This window comes from Pristiophorus japonicus, chromosome 1 (genome assembly GCF_044704955.1).
Source record: "Pristiophorus japonicus isolate sPriJap1 chromosome 1, sPriJap1.hap1, whole genome shotgun sequence".
NCBI lineage: Eukaryota > Metazoa > Chordata > Chondrichthyes > Pristiophoridae > Pristiophorus > Pristiophorus japonicus.
The window spans coordinates 225,254,143-225,274,968 of NC_091977.1; the positions used below are offsets into that span (position 1 = coordinate 225,254,143).

The 20,826-nt window shown below is 46.5% G+C and overlaps 1 protein-coding gene across 3 annotated transcripts in view; it reads left to right on the forward strand.

Moving 5' to 3' along the window:
* The window catches only part of megf10 (multiple EGF-like-domains 10), a 293,005-nt gene that overhangs the window by 228,375 nt on the left and 43,804 nt on the right, over positions 1-20,826 (forward strand). For all 3 annotated transcript variants that reach the window (XM_070887065.1, XM_070887086.1, XM_070887076.1), the window contains 3 exons: positions 7,511-7,674; positions 9,888-9,990; positions 15,873-16,019. In XM_070887065.1, the coding sequence (XP_070743166.1) occupies positions 7,511-7,674; positions 9,888-9,990; positions 15,873-16,019 (414 nt within the window). The remainder of the gene's footprint in view (positions 1-7,510; positions 7,675-9,887; positions 9,991-15,872; positions 16,020-20,826) is intronic.

Genomic DNA, 20,826 nt, shown 5'->3' on the forward strand with positions numbered 1-20,826 from the left:
GACAAAAAAAATGTTACAAGGACACCCTCAAAGCCTCCTTGATAAAGTGCAACATTCCCAATGATACCTGGGAGACCCTGGCCAAAGACCGCCCTAAGTGGAGGAAGCGCATCCGGGAGGGTGCTGAGCACCCCGAGTCTCGTCGCCGAGACCATGCAGAAATCAAGCGCAGGCAGCTGAAAGAGCGTGCGGCAAACCAGTCCCACCCTCCCCTTCCCTCAACGACTATCTGCCCCACCTGTGACAGAGACTGTGGTTCTCGTATTGGACTGTGTAGCCACCTAAGAACTCATGTTAAGAGTGGAAGCAAGTCTTCTTCGATACTGAGGGACTGCCTATGATGAAAATAGAAACATAGAAACATAGAAAAATAGGTGCAGGAGTAGGCCATTCGGCCCTTCGAGCCTGCACCGCCATTCAATAAGATCATGGCTGACCATTCCCTCAGTACCCCTTTCCTGCCTTCTCTCCATACACCTTGATCCCTTTAGCCGTAAGGGCCATATCTAACTCCCTCTTGAATATATCCAATGAACTGGCATCAACAACTCTCTGTGGCAGGGACTTCCACAGGTTAACAACTCTCTGAGTGAAGCAGTTTCTCCTCATCTCAGTCCTAAATGGCTTACCCCTTATCCTAAGACTATGTCCCCTGGTTCTGGACTTCCCCAACATCGGGAACATTCTTCCCGCATCTAACCTGTCCAGTCCTATCAGAATCTTATATGTTTCTATGAGATCCCCTCTCATCCTTCTAAACTTCAGTGAATAAAGGCCCAGTTGATCTAGTCTCTCCTCATATGACAGCCCAGCCATCCCTGGAATAAGTCTGGTGAACCTTCGCTGCACTCCCTCAATAGCAATAGCGCAAAACATAAAAACAGATAGTAAAAGCTTTTACCGATATATAAAACGGAAAAGAGTGACTAAAGTAAATGTTGGTCCCTTAGAAGATGAGAAGAGAGATTTAATAATGGGAAATGTGGAAATGGCTGAGACCTTAAACAATTATTTTGCTTCGGTCTTCACAGTGGAAGACACAAAAACCATGCCAAAAATTGCTGGTCACGGGAATGTGGGAAGGGAGGACCTTGAGACAATCACTATCACTAGAGGGGTAGTGCTGGACAGGCTAATGGGACTCAAGGTAGACAAGTCCCCTGGTCCTGATGAAATGCATCCTAGGGTATTAAAAGAGATGGCGGAAGTTATAGCAGATGCATTCGTTATAATCTACCAAAATTTTCTGGACTCTGGGGAGGTACCAGCCGATTGGAAAGCCTCTGTTTAAAAAAAGGGGGCAGACAAAAGTCAGGTAACTATAGGCCGGTTAGTTTAACATCTGTAGTGGGGAAAATGCTTGAAGCTATCATTAAGGAAGAAATAGCGGGACATAGGAATAGTGCAATTAAGCAGACGCAACATGGATTCATGAAGGGGAAATCATGTTTAACTAATTTACTGGAATTCTTTGAGGATATAACGAGTATGGTGGATAGAGGTGTACCGATGGATGTGGTGTATTTATATTTCCAAAAGGCATTCGATAAGGTGCCACACAAAAGGTTACTGCAGAAGATAAAGATATGCGGAGTCAGAGGAAATGCATTAGCATGATTCGAGAATTGGCGAGCTAACAGAAAGCAGAGAGTCGGGATAAATGGGTCCTTTTCGGGCTGGAAATCGATGGTTAGTGGTGTGCCACAGGGATCGGTGCTGGGACCACAACTGTTTACAATATACATAGATGACCTGGAAGAGGGGACAGAGTGTAGTGTAACAAAATTTGCAGATGACACAAAGATTAGTGGGAAAGCGGGTTGTGTCGAGGACACAGAGGCTGCAAAGAGATTTAGATAGGTTAAGCGAATGGGCAGATGGAATACAATGTCGGAAAATGTGAGGTCATCCACCTTGGGAAAAAAAAACAGTAAAAGGGAATATTATTTGAATGGGGAGAAATTACAACATGCTGCGGTGCAGAGGAACCTGGGGGTCCTTGTGCATGAATCCCAAAAAGTTAGTTTGCAGGTGTAGCAGGTAATCAGGAAGGTGAATGGAATGTTGCCTTCATTGCGAGAGGGATGGAGTACAAAAGCAGGGAGGTCCTGCTGCAACTGTATAGGGTATTGGTGAGGCCGCACCTGGAGTACTGCATGCAGTTTTGGTCACCTTACTTAAGGAAGGATATACTAGCTTTGGAGGGGGTACAGAGACGATTCACTAGGCTGATTCCGGAGATGAGGGGGTTACCTTATGATGATAGATTGAGTAGACTGGGTCTTTACTCGTTGGAGTTAGAAGGATGAGGGGTGATCTTATAGAAACATTTAAAATAATGAAAGGGATAGACAAGTTAGAGGCAGAGAGGTTGTTTCCACTGGTCGGGGAGACTAGAACTAGGGGGCACAGCCTCAAAATACGGGGGAGCCAATTTAAAACTGAGTTGAGAAGGAATTTCTTCTCCCAGAGGGTTGTGAATCTGTGGAATTCTCTGCCCAAGGAAGCAGTTGAGGCTAGCTCATTGAATCTATTCAAATCACAGATAGATAGTTTTTTAACCAATAAGGGAATTAAGGGTTATGGGGAGCGGGCGGGTAAGTGGAGCTGAGTCCACGGCCAGATCAGCCATGATCTTTTTGAATGGCGGAGCAGGCTCGAGGGGCTAGATGGCCTACTCCTGTTCCTAATTCTTATGTTCTTATGTCCTTCCTCAGACTAGGAGTCCAAAACTGTACACAATATTCCAGGTGAGGCCTCACTAAGGCCCTGTACAACTGCAGTAAGACCTCCCTGCTTCTATATTCAAATCCTCTAGCTATGAAGTTCAACATAGCATTTTCCTTCTTTAACGCCTGCTGTGCCTGTGTGCCCATTTTCAGTGACTGATGAACCATAACACCCAGGTCTCGTTGCACCTCCCCTTTTCCTAGTCTGCCGCCATTCAGATAATATTCTGCCTTCGTGTTTTTGCCCCCAAAATGGATAACCTCACATTTATCCACATTATACTGCATCTGCCATGTATTTGCCCACTAACCTAACCTGTCCAAGTCACCCTGCAGCCTCTTAGCGTCTTCCTCACAGCTCATACCACCACTCAGTTTAGTGTCATCTGCAAACTTGGAGATATTACACTCTATTCCTTCATCCAAATCGTCATTGTATATTGTAAAAAGCTGGGGTCAAAGCACTGAGCACTGCGGCACTCCACTAGTCACTGCCTGCCATTCTGAAAAGGACCCATTTATTCCGACTCTCTGCTTCCTGTCTGCCAACCAGTTCCCTATCCACGTCAGTATATTACCCCCAATACCATGTGTTTTGATTTTGCACAACAATCTCTTGTGTGGGACCTTGTCAAAAGCCTTCTGAAAGTTCAAATACACCACATCCACTGGTTCTCCCTTGTCCACTCTGCTAGTTACATCCTCAAAAAATTCCAGAAGTTTCGTCAAGCATGATTTCCCTTTCATAAATCCATGCTGACTTGGTCCGATCCTGTCACCGCTTTCCAAATGCGCTGCTATTTTGTCCTCCATGATCGATTCCAACATTTTCCCCATTACTGATGTCAAGCTAACCGGTCTATAATTACCCGTTTTCTCTCTCCCTCCTTTTTAAAAAAGTGGTGTTACATTAGCTATCCTCCAGTCCTTGGGAACTGATCCAGAGTCGATAGACTGTTGGAAAATGATCTCCAATGCATCCGCTATTTCTAGGGCCACTTCCTTGAGCACTCTGGGATGCAGACTATCAGGCCCCAGGGATTTATCGGCCTTCAATCCCATCAATTTCCCTCACAAAATTTCCTGCCTAATAAGGAGATCCTTCAGTTCCTCCTTCTCACTAGACCCACTGTCCCCTAATACCTTCGGAAGGTTATTTGTATCTTCCTTAGTGAAGACAGAACCGAAGTATTGGTTCAATTGGTTTGCCATTTCTTGGTTCCCCATTATAATTGCACCTGAATCCGACTGCAAGGGAGTTATGTTTGTCTTTACTAATCTTTTTCTCTTCACATATTTGTAGAAGCTTTTGCAGTCAGTTTTTATATTCCCTGCAAGCTTCCTCTCGTACTCTATTTTTCCCCTCTTAATTAAACCCTTAGTCCTCCTCTGTTGAATTCTAAATTTCTCCCAGTCCTCAGATTTGCTGCTTTTTCTTGCCAATTTATATGCCTCTTCCTTGGCTTTAATACTATCCTTAATTTCCTTTCTTAGCCATGGTTGAGCCACCTTCCCAGTTTTATTTTTACTCCAGACAGGGATGTACAATTGCTGAAGTTCATCCATGTGATCTTTAAATGTTTGCCATTGCTTATCCACCGTCAACCCTTTGAGTATCGTATGCCAGTCTATTCTAGCCAATTCACGCCTCATACCGTCGAAGTTACCTTTCCTTAAGTTCAGGACCCTAGTTTCCGAATTAACTTTGTCACTCTCCATCTTAATAAGGAATTCTACCATATTATGGTCACTATTCCCCAAGGGGCCTCGCACAACAAGATTGCTAATTAGTCCCTTCTCATTACACATCATCCAGTCTAGGATGGCCAGCTCCCTGGTTGGTTCCACGACATATTGGTCCAGAAAACCATCCCTAATACACTCCAGGAAATCCTCCTCCACTGCATTGCTACCAGTTTGGTTCGCCCAATCAATGTGTAGATTGAAGTCGCCCATGATTACTGCTGTATCTTTATTGCACACATCCCTTATTTCTTGTTTGATGCTGTCCCCAACCTCACTACTACTATTTGGTGGTCTATACACAACACCCACTAGCGTTTTCTGCCTTTTTGGAATTCCGCACCTCCACCCATACTGATTCCACATCATCCAGGCTAATGTCCTTCCTTACAATTGCATTGATTTCCTCTTTAACCAGCAACGCCACCCCGCCTCCTTTTCCTTTCTATCTATTCTTCCTAAATGCTGAATACCCTTGGATGTTGAGTTCCCAACCTTGGTCCCCCTGGAGCCATGATTCCATGATGCCAATCACATCGCATCCGTTAACTGCTATCTGCGCAGTTAATTCATCCACCTTATTCCGAATACTCCTCGCATTGAGGCACAGAGCCTTCAGTCTTGTTTTTTTAACACACTTTGCCCCTTTAGAATTTTGCTGTAATGTGGCCCTTTTTGTTTTTTGCCTTGGGTTTCTCTGCCCTCCACTTTTACTCTTCTCCTTTCTATATTTTGCTTCTGCCTCCTTTTTATTTCCCTCTGTCTCCCTGCATAAGTTCCCATCCCCCTGCCATATTAGTTCAATTCCTCCCCAACACCACTAGCAAACACTCCCCCTCGGACATTGGTTCCGGTCATGCCCAGGTGCAGACCGTCCGGTTTGTATTGGTCCCACCTCCCCCAGGAATTTGAATCCCTCCCTTCTGCACCACTCCTCAAGCCATGTATTCATCTTAGCTATCCTGCGATTCCTACTCTGACTAGCACGTGGCACTGGTAGCAATCCTGAGATTACTGCTTTTGAGGTCCTACTTTTTAATTTAGCTCCCAGCTCCATAAATTCGCCTCGTAGGCCCTCATGCCGTTTTTTACCTATGTCATTGATACCTATATGCACCATGACAACTGGCTGTTCACACTCCCTTTTCAGAATGTCCTGCACCCACTCCGAGACATCCTTGACCCTTGCACCAGGGAGGCAACATACCATCTGTAGTCTCGGTTGCGGCTGCAGAAACACCTATCTATTCCCCTTACAATTGAATCCCCTTTCACTATCGCTCTCCCACTCTTTTTCCTGCCCACCTGTGCAGCAGAGCGAGCCATGGTGCCATGAACTTGGCTGCCGCAACTCGCCCCTGATGAGTCATCCCCCTCAACAGTACTCAAAGTGGTGTATCTGTTTTGCAGGGGGATGACCGCAGGGGATCCCTGTACTACCTTCCTTGCATTGCTCTTCCTGTTGGTCTTCCATTCCCTATCTGCCTATGTACCCTTTACCTGCTGTCAGACCAACTCACTAAACATGCTATTCACGTCATTCTCAGCATCGTGGATGCTCCAAAGTGAATCCACCCGCAGCTCCAGCTCCGCAACGTGGTCAGTCAGGAGCTGGAGGCAGACACACTTTCCGCACATGTAGTCGTAAGGGACACTGGTGGTGTCCCTGATTTCCCATATGGTACAGGAGGAGCATAACACGTGTCCGAGCTCTCCTGCCATGAGTTAACCCTTAGATTAACTTAAATTGGCACAACAAGGCTAAATGTTACTTACTGATAGAGAAAAGAAAAAGAAAAACTACTCGCCAATCACTTACCCCCTTGGCTGTGACGTCACCTTTCTATTTCTTTCTACTTTTTTGCCTTCCCCCTGTTGCTGCACAAGCACGCCTCTCACCGACTCGCTGTGCTCCCGGTTTCACTGGCCTTTTGTCGGCCTCTCCGATCCCTGGAACTCCCGCCTCACACCGACTCGCTGTGCTCCCGGTCTCACTGGCCTTTTGTCGGCCTCTCCGATCCCCGGAACTCCCGCCTCTCGCCGATTCGCTGTGCTCCCGGTCTCACTGGCCTTTTGTCGGCCTCTCCGATCCCCGGAACTCCCGCCTCTCACCGACTCGCTGTGCTCCCGGTCTCACTGGCCTTTTGTCGGCCTCTCCGATCCCCGGAACTCCCGCCTCTCGCCGATTCGCTGTGCTCCCGGTCTCACTGGCCTTTTGTCGGCCTCTCCGATCCCCGGAACTCCCGCCTCTCACCGACTCGCTGCGCTCCCGGTCTCACTGGCCTTTTGTCGGCCTCTCCGATCCTCGGAACTCCCGCCTCTCGCCAACTCGCTGCGCTCCCGGTCTCACTGGCCTTTTGTCGGCCTCTCCGATCCCCGGAACTCCCGCCTCTCGCCAACTCGCTGCGCTCCCGGTCTCACTGGCCTTTTGAACGGGACTGCCTGGGAAAGCGGGCGGCCCGAGCTGTACAGGCGGCAGTGGGGGAAGGAATGTCTAACTGAGGTAAGTGTGATTGTTTTTTATTTTTGAGATTTATGTTTATGTGGCATCAGTAAGGTATTGTTAATGCTTCTGATAGTTTTTTTGCTGATTTTTTTTTTCTCAGGGAAACCTCTCTTAGGTCGCTCCAAGGCCGGCTCTTTAGCTCAGGATTTTCAGTTGCTCAGCTGGCCTAACGCCCTAAAGGAGGTGTGGAACATCTCGCTCGTGCTCCACTCCACACTCAGGGCCCAGCTGATGAATTTTGCAGCTGGAGATGCAAACCATTTCCCGGCATAAAATTTACCGCTCCACTGCCATTAGCGCCCTAATTAACCCCCAACCAAATTTCTACCCAAGATGTTGATGAAGAGGATAAAGGAGGTGATTTATTTTCAGAGAACCATTGAAGCTTAAATTGTTCTGTATATTAAAACAATTGTCATGACCTCATCTCACAAGTCAAATACATCTGTTGTACTGCATTGATTTTCATTGATATCCCAGATGTGCAGTTGCCGTGTTACAGTGTAAATCTTTGTTGTCTTGACTCTGGCAGGTTGGCACGGGGTCGATTGTTCGATTCCTTGCCCTCGCGGTAGATGGGGTCTTGGCTGTAACTCAACTTGTCGCTGTGCCAATGGAGGAGCCTGTAACGCACTGGACGGAACTTGCACCTGTTTGGCAGGATGGCGAGGGGACAAGTGTGCACATCAATGCCAGGTAGGATGTTTGCCAACAACGCATCCCATTGCGTGCTGAAACTAGTTTCTTTAATTCACTGCATCAAAGAACATCTGTATTTGGGGACATGGCTACTAAGTTCATATAAAGCATTGCTTTATATTGGAAATTTTTGAGCAAACAGACATTTAATTTGATTAAATTCAGCATCACTTTCAAAATCTACCAATTCTGGGAACTAATTTAGGGAATTACCGCGAGTCCGTTCAAATCCAACCAAAACTGAGGGGGGCCGAAGTTGTCCCTTTCCTTAAGGCCTGTTACCACCGGAAACCAGCGGCCCCGCTGCAGAGTGCAATGGCCGCCGATTATTTGTGTAATGGCTGCCATTATCAAAATTCCGCTCCTGCGGTATCCCGGTGGTGATCCACTGCCCCCCCCACCGCTCCACTGTGTCCGAGCCATTCTAACTGCATCACCAGAGCGCGCAGCACCGATGTCCCGTTTCCCCCCCCGCCCCCCGAATGGCAAAATTCTGCCGAGAAAATCTTCCTCCTGCCAGTTTGTGCCAAAAGCTGCTTTTCTCAGGCGGTCCAGTGAGGCTGTGGCCTTCTAAAATGACGGTGCGGCTCCCATTAAAGGGAAGGACACACTGTCGCTGCCGTCATATTTTTTTTGTTGTCTGACTGTCATATTGGGCCGACAATTATGCCCCCGGATTCGGCCGTGCCACCAACCCGGCCGAAACCCTCCCTGGTGCCACAGCAGACCAAACTTTAAAAATCGCAAAGGCTCTCCCCTTTAAGTGAAGGGGAGAAGCGTGGTGACGCGGCGCCATGATGACATCATCAGCGCTATACTGATGACTGACAGCGGTGGACACTGCACATCCCCCAACTTCCGCCCCTCTAGTGTCCTCACTGCCACATATCCGCCCCCATTATGAGCGACTTCCGGACCGCCGGAAAAGAAAGCCAAAGAGCGGAATTTCGCTCAAGAGGCCACCTCCTCCACCGCGGTGGTGAAAACAACTGAAACAGGGTGCAGGCACCCCATTTCCAGCGGGTGGCAATTTCAGCCCAGGCTGTGTGTAAGAGCACAAACCAGGAAAAACTGGCCAACTGTAGCTCGATTCCACAAAAGCAAACACTTAAAAATTGTTGATTATCTCGCTACTCTATTATTTTACATTTTAGTTTGTTTCTAACTCATAATTTCATTTTCTAACACTTATGTAAGTTACATTCATTACAAAGTATATTCAAACACTTTTGCTTTTCCTGTACATCTCTTTTGAGTCATGTGATGCACATCCAAAGAAAATAAACCCAATGATTGGCCCAAGCCATCCTCAGACACCGTTTTTTTCTGCTAATCAAGGCCTGTAAGTGTAAAAATTGACACGGTCATTGTCAGGCCAACATTTGACACAGTGGCCTGGAAATTAGCCTCAATCCCTATATTTCAGGATGTGTTATCTAGTTACAATGAACAGACAAGTTGCCTCTCAGCTGTGCTGAGAGACGAGGTTTAGCCTCGGCTGATGTTGGCACTTGTGGCCATCTTCCAGATGCTAAGTTGCCAATCTTGTCCAGGGGCATCAGCCACAGAGCCAACAGGAAGGAGAAAACATCTTTTGGGGGCTTCCACCTCTGCTTGCTCTTTAGTACTGGTCACAGACTGGTTTTGGCATAAGCCATGGACCTGTGGTCATCCACCCATCCTTTCAACTGGAGTCCAGGGTGTGTGGCCTGGCCTGGCACATCATGAAGGACAGAAGATGAAAGAATAAATCGCAGCCTGATGGTGAAATTAGGCTCTCGTTTTCTTATTTATGTAACCAAAGAAACCTAAAGTGTTCAAGATTTTGGTTAATTTGTGTGGAACATAAAAACAGGAGAAGGCCATTCAGCCTCTCCAGCCTGTTCCACCATTCAATGAGATCGTGACTGATCTGTATCTTAACTCCATCTACCTGCCTTGGTTCCGTAACCCTTAATGCCCCTTGCCTCACAAAAATCTATCAATCTGAATTCTGACATTTTCAATTGACCCAGTCTCAACAGCTTTTTGGGGAAGAGAGTTCCAGATTTCCACTACCCTTTGTGTGAAGAAGTCTTTGTGACCTCACCCCTTGAACGGCCTGGCTCTAATATTGTTAACATGGTTGGTTGTAACATGCGTATCTCCTTTTTTATTTTTGCAACTTGCAACATAATCATGAGGGTGTATATTCATTTTTTGTTTGCCAGGATGGTTCATATGGAATTAACTGCATCGAGCGTTGTGACTGCAGTCATGCTGATGGATGTCACTCCACCACCGGTTATTGTCGCTGTCTTGCTGGGTGGACAGGTTTGTTCTATTTCTTCTCCAATTTTAATGTAAGAATTGAATTACATCAAATCTGCAGCACGGAAACAGGCCATTCTGTTCTACTGGTCCATGCTGGTGTTTATGCACCACACGAGCCTCCTCTCACTCTACTCACCCTATCAGCATATCCTTCTATTCCTTTGTCTCTCATGTGTTTATCTTGCTCACCTTAAATGCATCTATGCTATTCGCTTCAACCATTCCTTGTCGTAGCGAGTTTCACATTCTAACCACTCTCTGAGTAAAGAGGTTTCTTTGAATTCCTTATTGGATTTATTAATGACAATCTTATATTTATGGCCTGTAGTTTTGACCTCCCCAACAAGTGGAGACATAGGGGACGAAATTGCGCGCCGCTGGGTTTGAAGTGCATAATTTGAATTGGATGACTTTTTGTGCCGGTGTGGAATTGGCCTCTCTGAGCAAAGAAAATGTATCTTGCGCTAACGGAGCGATTGCATGGCGTCACGCGGTGTGATGCTCAGCGACGCACTTATTTCATCAGCTGATGATGTGCCACGTCATGTTGATGCGTCACAACTTCCCTCCCCTTTTAAAGGGGAGGGCCGTTGCGAACTCTGCAGCCCCTTTAGTGCCGCCCACTGGGCCACCAGGGAGGGCTAGCGGCCTGACACCCAAGAGGGGGTGCCGGTCTGCATGTTGGTGGCCCGGCCATGGTCGGGCCAACTGAAAAGTCGGCCGACAGACAAAAGATGGCAACCACCAAGCTACCACTTTCCCTTTAAGGGCGGCCGGGGTGCCCCAGCCACCACAGCTTCGCACACCGAGCAGCTGTCGGTGGCATCGCCCCACACTGACCTCGTGTCCTGCGGGCCAATTTCCCCCGAGGGGCGCAAAGGGGTCGGCGCAGGACAATAAGGGGTCAGCGCGCACGGCGATGACGTCACCACCGCGCTAGTGCGCTAATCATGGAGTGCACACGAACCACTTTTCGCCGTGGGAGCCCTGGGGGTAATTCTGCGCGGGTCAATGTAGCCATCGCGCCCACGCGCTAACTCACTCCGTTAGCGCCGGCCGGCAGCGCTAACTGGCCCTGCGCAAAGGGGCAATTTCGGCTCCATATTCTCTACCTCTATTAGGTATGCTCATCAAGTATTCTAGATCCTAAACTCTGGAATTCCCTCTCCACTTCTCTTTCCTCCTTTAAATTTTACCTCCTTGGTCAAGCTTTTGGTCATCTGGCCTAATATCTTCTTAAGTGCTCGGTGTCAAATTTTGTCTGATAACGCTCGTGTGACATGCCTTGGGATGCTTTAGGCACTATACAAATACAAGTTGTTGTCGTATTCAAAGTACATGTATTGTGTTACGATAATGCAGAGGGACAGGTGTGGAAGAAAGGACACAATTGAAAGATTATAACTGAAAAATGTCATGGATGAATTGACACGAAAGCATTGAAAAAGAAGAGACACATTGAATCTTTTATATTTGTTTTTATGATCTGGTGCACTCGCATTGTGACACCTGTGGTCTTCTGTCGGAAAGGCTGCAAATGGGGCTTCGATTAGAAGATCTGGCAAAGAATAGACGGCCCGATACCCCAAAAGGAGCAGGGGTACTGGCCCACTGATTGGTGGATACGGGGCGGGGGGGAGGGGGAGGGGGGGGCACCCAGCTGGGGGTCCATGCTTCCTGGTCTGTGGCTTCCAAAGATCAGGAATCTTGGGCCCCGTCTCTGGACTCCTCTTCAGGGCAGAATTCCGGTAGGAATTCAGGACTTCTGCTGTTTCCCCCCCACCCCCCCCCACCCACCCCACCCCACTCTCTCCGAACCCACACCAACCCGAGCCCTTTTACCCCGGTCGGAGGTCATGTGCTATGTAAGGCAAGCTTCTGGCAGGATTTCCATCACCAGGAGCGGGGCTGCCCGTGGGAGGGCATTTAAAAAAAAAAATCCCAGCGATTACAGCATTGCTGCAGGACCTCAGTCGAGTCTGGGGCCTTCAGCAGGTAAACGTTTGGGGCCTCTACAAGACCCCCTCTCCCTCTGCAGGGGATATCAAGACAACTTTGACTCTGCTTCCTGGGGTCTACCGCCATCTTCCACTTGACAGCGGTGGTAAGTGGAGGGGAAATTGAACCCAGGCCCCATGCTCCCGGTCCCAGGCCCTGCCTCCCCCCCCTCACCCCCTCTCCCCAACCCTCCACTGCCTTTGCCATTTGGGGGCAGGGAAGGATTGTCCGGCAGCAGTGTGTGGATGGGGGGAGTGAGGGGAGGAGAATCTCGAGCAGGGCTGTGAAGCAGTAGGCCGCACCTGCCCAGATTTCACATTAATCTTGAACACTCAAGCTAATTGTGAGTAATTTGCCCATTTCTTGTTCCTGCTTGCACAGAATAGGTTGACTTGATACATAATTGATTCTAATATAATTACTTATGGATGGAAAAAATTCACTTTCCAGCACCAATACTGCATTCAGTTTAGTTTAACTGTTTAATGCCATAACTGCCCTGTGAAGGAACTATTTGGCAAAGGATATAGTTATAAATGGCCTTTTGTCTTAAGTGTGGGCTACAATCCAAATCCAAATCCATTTCTTTCTTAAAGAAAATCATTTTATTTTAGGGTATAACTCCCTTCTGCTTAAGCAAGAAGTATCAGATGTAGGATTTAAGGGATAAAATGTTATGAATATACATTAAGTGACTTAGCTGTTTGTAAAAGTGCAAAACAGTAATGATCTGTTTAACAAAAAGACAATTTCTACATTGTAGAGACATGGTTTAGGTATATGATAATTACATAGAATGTACAGCACAGAAACAGGCCATTTGACCCAACTGGTCTATGCCGGTGTTTATGCCCCACATGAGCCTCCTCCCACCCTACTTCATCTCACCCCATCACGATATCCTTCTTTTCCTTTCTCCATCTTGCACTTTTCTAGTTTCCCCTTAAATCTATCTCTATTATTCGCCTCAACTACTCATTGTGGTAGTGAGTTCCACATTCTCACCACTCTCTGGGTAACGAAGTTTCTCCTGATTTCCCGATTGGATTTATTAGTGATTATCCTATATTAAGGGCCTTTAGTTTTTGGTCTCGCCCACAAGTGGAAACATCTTCTCTACATCTACCCTATCGAAACCACTTCATATTTTAAAAGACCTCCATCAGGTCACCCCCTCAGCTTTCTCTTTTCTAAGCAAACCGAGCCCCAACCTGATCAGCCTTTCAGATATAATCTGGAACATATTTCAGTTTTGCTGGTGATTTAAAATCACTTCCATGTTTGTGTAACACCAGATAATCTAAGTTAACAGATTGGTTTCAAAACGCTGAAAATGGAGGTAGTCTGCGATTGCACAAAACGACCTTTGACCCAAGCCGTGTCACGACGGCTTCAGATGAATGCTGAATTAAACTTAAGAGACCCACGTGTAAAGCATCGGGCATGAAATGAATGTGCCTTTTTTTTTTTAAAGAGCGCTGCCTAGCTGAAGTTTATCGTGTTCACTGAGCAATTGCCTAGCAACTTGTAATTTTCTCAAAGAGCTCTTTGTCCTATGCATTGGCATTCCATTCCATCACCATACTACTCCTCAGCGTTAACAACAGACACAAGTATTCCACAAAATGATCTTCTTTCTTCAGCTGAAGAGAAAAATTTATATATTGAATTATTTTCATTTGGAGAAAAAAAACCATAACAGTTATTCTACACAATTACGTGAAACCATTGGATGTTTTTCCAAAAAAAGAAGCTCTACCATTTAAAAATTATGCTTCACTAATTTCCTTTATTTATGCTGTTACATAATACAGCGTACTTTCTGTGAGATCCAGTCAGCTTTCTCATCAGCTGTGGCCAAATGATTCATTCAATAGCAAGACAGGCTCAATTGTAAGGCGAGTAGACACAATAAGGTCTAAACTCTGCGATGGATGTTTACTGGCATTGCATTTAAAAAGAGACATTCACTAGTTGGTGCTGCAAAAAAAAAGGACAGGATTGTTTTTTTGTTGCATAAATGTTCCTGTTTCATTAATATGCTTCAATGTTATGTGACACATCTGCTTGTGTGGTCTCAGATAATTCGTCACGCATGTTTATTACATCAATTTTTATCGCTTTGTAACTGGATCTGTAAGCAGAACATATCAACATCTCGGGGTAGACGTCCCGTTCGCCCACCCTCCCCTTCTTGATGCAATGTAGATTGTGTCATCACCTAACCATGAGCAATGTATTGGTGAAAACCTTCAGCTTATCGCCAAAATAAATAGAAACTCAGAACGCCTTGTCAAGCACGGCAATCTGGCCATGGTCTCGTTGAATGCCCAAACAGGCTTGGTGGGGCTGAATGGCCTCCTCCTGTTCCGAAGTTCCCATCCCGAGCGTGATGAGAAGATGTTTTCCTTTGGGTTGTTATTTCCAAGAGATTTATTTGGAACTGTTAATCCTTTGTTGACTGCGGTGCATTCTTGCATTAGTAGACTGCAAACCCCATGAATGAAGGCGTTTAGTCAAGCTCTCGATTTGAAACAGAAACTCGAGTAGGTTATTAATGTTAGGTTAATGTGTCGAGGATGGGGTTGAATTTCAATGGGAGATTCTGCCGTAACTCTACCAGCGGACCAGAGGCACCCCTGGAAAAGAATGAAGACCCAGTTGCACTGTTTCCAGGCGTTTACAACTTGCCTTGTGAGGGGGCAAACCCCCCCTTACTACAGCAACTTTCATTTATATAGCGCCTTTAACATAATAAAACGTCCCACGGCATTTCATAGGAGCGATTATCAGTAAAATTTGACACTGAGACATATAGGGAGATATTGGGACAGATGACCAAAAGCATGGTCAATGAGGCAGGTTGTTAGGAGCATCTTAAAGGAGGAAAGCAATGGAATTCAAAATACCGCGCATGTGTGTTTGTCCCATTTAAAAGCCAGTGAGCCGGCTACATGGGAGTTCCAGAGTGCTGCGCCACCCAGCCCTGCACAGCTTAGATGGAGGATTGGTGGAGAGGTTTAAGGAGGTAATTCCAGAACTTAGGGCCCAGGCAGCTGAAAAAACAGCTGCCAATGGTGGAGCGATTAGAAGGCAAATAACATCAGGGGTTGGAGAACTCGCTAGGGGCACCTAACTTCGTGGCTCGTCAAAGCAAAGCCTGCCTGCGGTGCCTGGTATACCCAGTGAGGCGAGGTTTAGGGGCCTCCACATGGCCAGATGTTAATGTTAAACTGCAGGCAGCACCAAAATACCGGTGCTGTCTGCGCGATTAATTCGGGCGGCCATTAACTGCAGCCCACGGTGGCACCAGTTGCTTTTCAGAGCACTTGAATTTTTAGTCCTTAATTCTTGAGCCCGTAGCAGCATGCAATATCACACTTCTCTGACAAAAGTACAATTAAGTTTCCCTCCCTATCTCTAACCTCCTCCAACCCTATAACCCTCCAAGATCTCTGCGCTCCTCCAATTCTGGCCTGTTGCACATCCCCGATTTTAATCGCTCCACCATTGACGGCCAACCTTCAGCTGCCTAGACCCTGAGCTCTGGAATTCCCCCCCCCGAAACCTCTCCATCTCTCTCTCCTCCTTTAAGACGTTCCTTAAAACCTACCTCATTGACCAAGCCTGTCCTAATATCTCCTATGTAGCTCGTTATCAAATTGTGTTCGATAATTGCTGCTGCGAAGTGTATTGGGACATTTTACTATGTTAAAGGTGCTATATAAATGCAAGTTATTGTTATTTTGGTGAAGGAAGAACTATTGCCAGTGCAATAAACAGAATCACATTGGGGCTACGTATTGACTAAATGAGTGCCCTGTAAGTGTTGAATACTAATGCTGCTCTCACTGACGGAGATTTATTTTCCTCTGTATCTGCAGGCATACATTGTGATAGCGTGTGTGCAGAAGGGCGATGGGGCCCAAACTGCACCCTGTCGTGTAACTGCAAGAATGGAGCTTCCTGCTCACCCGATGATGGAGCCTGTGAGTGTGCGGCAGGATACAGAGGGACCACCTGCCAACGCAGTAAGAAATGCATCAATCTCTGGGCCAGATTTAATTTCACTACTTCAGCAAGAAGTTCTCTGTACTTATGGGCTGAATTTTAACATCCCAAAAACGGGTGGGTTGGGGTCGGATCAGATGCAATAAGCTGCACTGCCTCCTGGGCGGCCTGCCTCCCTCAATGCACAGCCCTTTCAAATTTTGGCGCCTGTGCAGTATCTACAGAGTAAAAGCTGGTGAGCGGCCTGTGCAGGACCTCTTAGTCCACTGCACAGCTGCGCACCACACCTGGTCAGAGGTTAAAATCTTAAAAATCTCAAATCCGACCCCAACCCGGCTGCAACCTGTCCATTTCCGGGTTTTATGGAGGCAGGACAAGAGGTGGGCAGCCAACCCGCTCCCAGGATGTGGGTTGGCAATTTAAATATGTTAATGAGGCTGTCAGCCTTGCATTTAACCTGCTTTACATGTTTAACCCTGGCCGACCGGGTTTACCAGGCCTTGGGAAACCTGGCAGCTGAAGCAAGGCGAGGACAGCTTCAGGGTGAACATAAGTGCCTTTACAGCACAGCTTGTGGGCTAGGAGAAGCAGGAGTGCTTACCGCCACCCCCCCTCCCCGCCACAAGCTTCTTCTCCCCATCAGATCCACCTCCCCATAGAAAGATCCCCAGGGTTGGGGATTGAACCCCAACCTGGGTCAGAAGTTGGAACCCGCTCCCCGAGATCAGGGATCAGATACCCACCCCTCCTCCGTGGTGGTGGATGGGATCTACCTGGTCCTGCGGCCTGCTCCGGAGTCCTTATCACCCGACTGGAAGCCAAGCCTGTCAAACAGGCTGACCTCCGGGCGGGGAACCTGTCAAGGACAAACGTTAAAACACCACAGCAGGCGGGGGGAAACCCAGACTTCTGGGTTTCCATCCGTTGCTTCAACCCCCGCCTACGTAACCCGCCCCAGTTAATGTCCAGGCCATAGAATCTTACCACACAGATGGAGGCCAAGTGCCTGTTTGGTAGAGCTTATCCAATTAGTCCCACTCCCCTGCCCTTTCCCCATAGTCCTGTATATTTTTTCCTTTCAAGTATTTATCCAAACCTGAGGGACTTCAGTTATGTGGAGAGGCCAGAGAAGCTGGGATTGATCTCCTTAGAGCAGAGAAGGTTAAGGGGAGATTTAATAGAGGTGTTCAAAATCAAGAAGGGTTTTGATAGTTTCTCCTTATTTACTCTATTTCCAGTGGCAGGAGGGTCAGTGCAACAAAAACTTACATTTATGTAAGCACCCTTAACATACTAAAAAAGTCCCAAGGCACTTCACAGAGGTATTTGTCAAATAAAATTTGACACCGTGCCACGTAAGGATATATTAGGACAGGTAACCAAAAACTTGGTCAAAAAGGTAGATTTTAAGAAGAGTCTTAAAGAAGGCGAGGTGGAGAGGCAGAGAGGTTTAGGCAGGGAATTCCAGAAAGTAGGGCCTGGACAGCTGAAAGCACGGCCACTAAGGTAATTCACAAAAGAACCAGAGGGGAGAGAAGGAAAATATATTTTATGCAGCGAGTTGTTGTGATCTGGAATGCACTGCCTGGAAGGGTGGTGGAAGCAGATTTAATAGTAACTTTCAAAAGGGAATTGGATAAATACTTGTATGGGGAAAATTTGTAGGGCTGTGGGGAAAGAGCAGGGAGTGGGACTAATTGGATAGCTCTTTCAAAGAGCTCCTCCTGTACTGTGTGCATTTATGATTCTAAGTCTTGCTCTGTTATGCTTCTAAGTCTTGCTCTGTTAGGCTTATGGCAGTCTAGCAGGACCAGAGGAAACTCAGAGCCACTGTGTCTTTGTAGAATTAAAAGAAACATAAAGATTTGTGTTGGTCTATTGAAGGGCACGGAGGAGAGCAAGATGCAGTGTAAGAATAATGGAGGCTTTGAGCACTGAAGGCATGCGACCTGAAGGAAGTTGACCAATTCTGAGTGGAATCAGCAAGAAGAGAATTGATAGGGTTGGATGATGGGTGGAGAGAGAGGAAACAGAATGCTGGGGAATACTAAGTTAATGTTAAAGAACTCCTCCAATAATATCGCAGAAGTGTAGAATAAAATATCACAAAAACAATCGATATTTACAATGGTGGGACAAAGGAATTCTCTGATTTTAATCACTCCATCATTGGTGGCCGTGCCTTAAGCTGCCTATGCCCGAAGCTCTAGAACTCCCTCCCTAAACCTCTCCGCCTCTCTACCGCTCTCTCTTCCTTAAAATACTCCTTAAAACCTACCTTTTTGACCAAGCTTTTGGTCACCTTTCCTAATATTTCCGTATAAAATTCTTAGAGGGCTCAACAGGGTAGATGCTGAGAGGTTGTTTCTCCTGACTGGAGAGTCTAGAACTTGGGGTCACAGTCTCAAGTTAAGGGGTCAGCCATTTAGGACTGAGATGAGGAGAAATTTCTTCACTCAGAAGTTTTGAATCTTTAGAATTCTCTACCTCAGAGGGCTGTGGATGCTCAGTTGATGAGTATATTCAGACTGAGATCAATAGATTTTTGGACAGTAAGGGTGTAGTGTATGGAGAAAGAGTCAGAGTGAATACTGTGAGCTCAAAGCAAAATGCGACCATAGTCTTTTATTGCAGGTCTCCAGAGTGCCGCTCCAACCTGTGAAGCCTTCTTAAATACCTGTGCTCCCAAGGGATTATGAGATCCCTTGGGACTCCGGGGAATGAGCCCTCTGGTGGCTGTACAGAGTATATACAAGTCTAGATACATAACAAAGGGAATCAAGGGATATGGGGATATGCGGGAAAGTGGAGTTAAGGAAGCAGAGGGATGTTTTACTATGTTAAAGGTGTTATATAAATACAAGTTGTTGTCGATGGGCCGCATGGCTTACTCCTGCTCCTATTTCTTATGTACTTATGCGGCTCTGTGTCAAATATTTGTTTGATAACTTTCCTGTGAAGCTCCTTGAGTCATTTACTCTGCTAAAAGGCGTATATAAACATAATTAGTAGTGATGTTGGGGAGGGCATCAAACAGGAAATTAGGGGTGCGTGCAATAAAGGTGCAGCAGTTATAATGGGTGACTTTAATATGCACATAGATTGGGCTAACCAAACTGGAAGCAATACGGTGGAGGAGGATTTTCTGGAGTGCATAAGGGATGGTTTTTTAGACCAATATGTCGAGGAACCAACTAGGGGGGAGGCCATCTTAGACTGGGTGTTATGTAATGAGAAAGGATTAATTAGCAATCTCGTTGTGCGAGGCCCCTTGGGGAAGAGTGACCATAATATGGTGGAATTCTGCATTAGGATGGAGAATGAAACAGTTAATTCAGAGACCATGGTCCAGAACTTAAAGAAGGCTAACTTTGAAGGTATGAGGCGTGAATTGGCTGAGATGGATTGGCGAATGATACTTAAGGGGTTGACTGTGGATGGGCAATGGCAGACATTTAGAGACCGCATGGATGAACTACAACAATTGTACATTCCTGTCTGGCATAGAAATAAAAAAGGGAAGGTGGCTCAACCGTGGCTATCAAGGGAAATCAGGGATAGTATTAAAGCCAAGGAAGTGGCATACAAATTGGCCAGAAATAGCAGCGAACCTGGGGACTGGGAGAAATTTAGAACTCAGCAGAGGAGGACAAAGGGTTTGATTAGGGCAGGGAAAATGGAGTATGAGAAGAAGCTTGCAGGGAACATTAAGACGGATTGCAAAAGTTTCTATAGATATGTAAAGAGAAAAAGGTTAGTAAAGACAAACGTAGGTCCCCTGCAGTCAGAATCAGGGGAAGTCATAACGGGGAACAAAGAAATGGCGGACCAATTGAACAAGTACTTTGGTTCGGTATTCACGAAGGAGGACACTAACAACCTTCCGGTTATAAAAGGGGTCGGGGGGTCTAGTAAGGAGGAGGAACTGAGGGAAATCCTTATTAGCCGGGAAATTGTGTTGGGGAAATTGATGGGATTGAAGGCCGATAAATCCCCAGGGCCTGATGGACTGCATCCCAGAGTACTTAAGGAGGTGGCCTTGGAAATAGTGGATGCGTTGACAGTCATTTTCCAACATTCCATTGACTCTGGATCAGTTCCTATGGAGTGGAGGGTAGCCAATGTAACCCCACTTTTTAAAAAAGGAGGGAGAGAGAAAACAGGGAATTATAGACCGGTCAGCCTGACATCGGTAGTGGGTAAAATGATGGAATCAATTATTAAGGATGTCATAGCAGTGCATTTGGAAAGAGGTGACATGATAGGTCCAAGTCAGCATGGATTTGTGAAAGGGAAATCATGCTTGACAAATCTTCTGGAATTTTTTGAGGATGTTTCCAGTAGAGTGGATAAGGGAGAACCAGTTGATGTGGTATATTTGGACTTTCAGAAGGCGTTCGACAAGGTCCCACACAAGAGATTGATGTGCAAAGTTAGAGCACATGGGATTGGGGGTAGTGTACTGACATGGATTGAGAACTGGTTGTCAGACAGGAAGCAAAGAGTAGGAGTAAATGGGTACTTTTCAGAATGGCAGGCAGTGACTAGTGGGGTACCGCAAGGTTCTGTGCTGGGGCCCCAGCTGTTTACACTGTACATTAATGATTTAGATGAGGGGATTAAATGTAGTATCTCCAAATTTGCGGATGACACTAAGTTGGGTGGCAGTGTGAGCTGCGAGGAGGATGCTGTGAGGCTGCAGAGCGACTTGGATAGGTTAGGTGAGTGGGCAAATGCATGGCAGATGAAGTATAATGTGGATAAATGTGAGGTTATCCACTTTGGTGGTAAAAACAGAGAGACAGACTATTATCTGAATGGTGACAG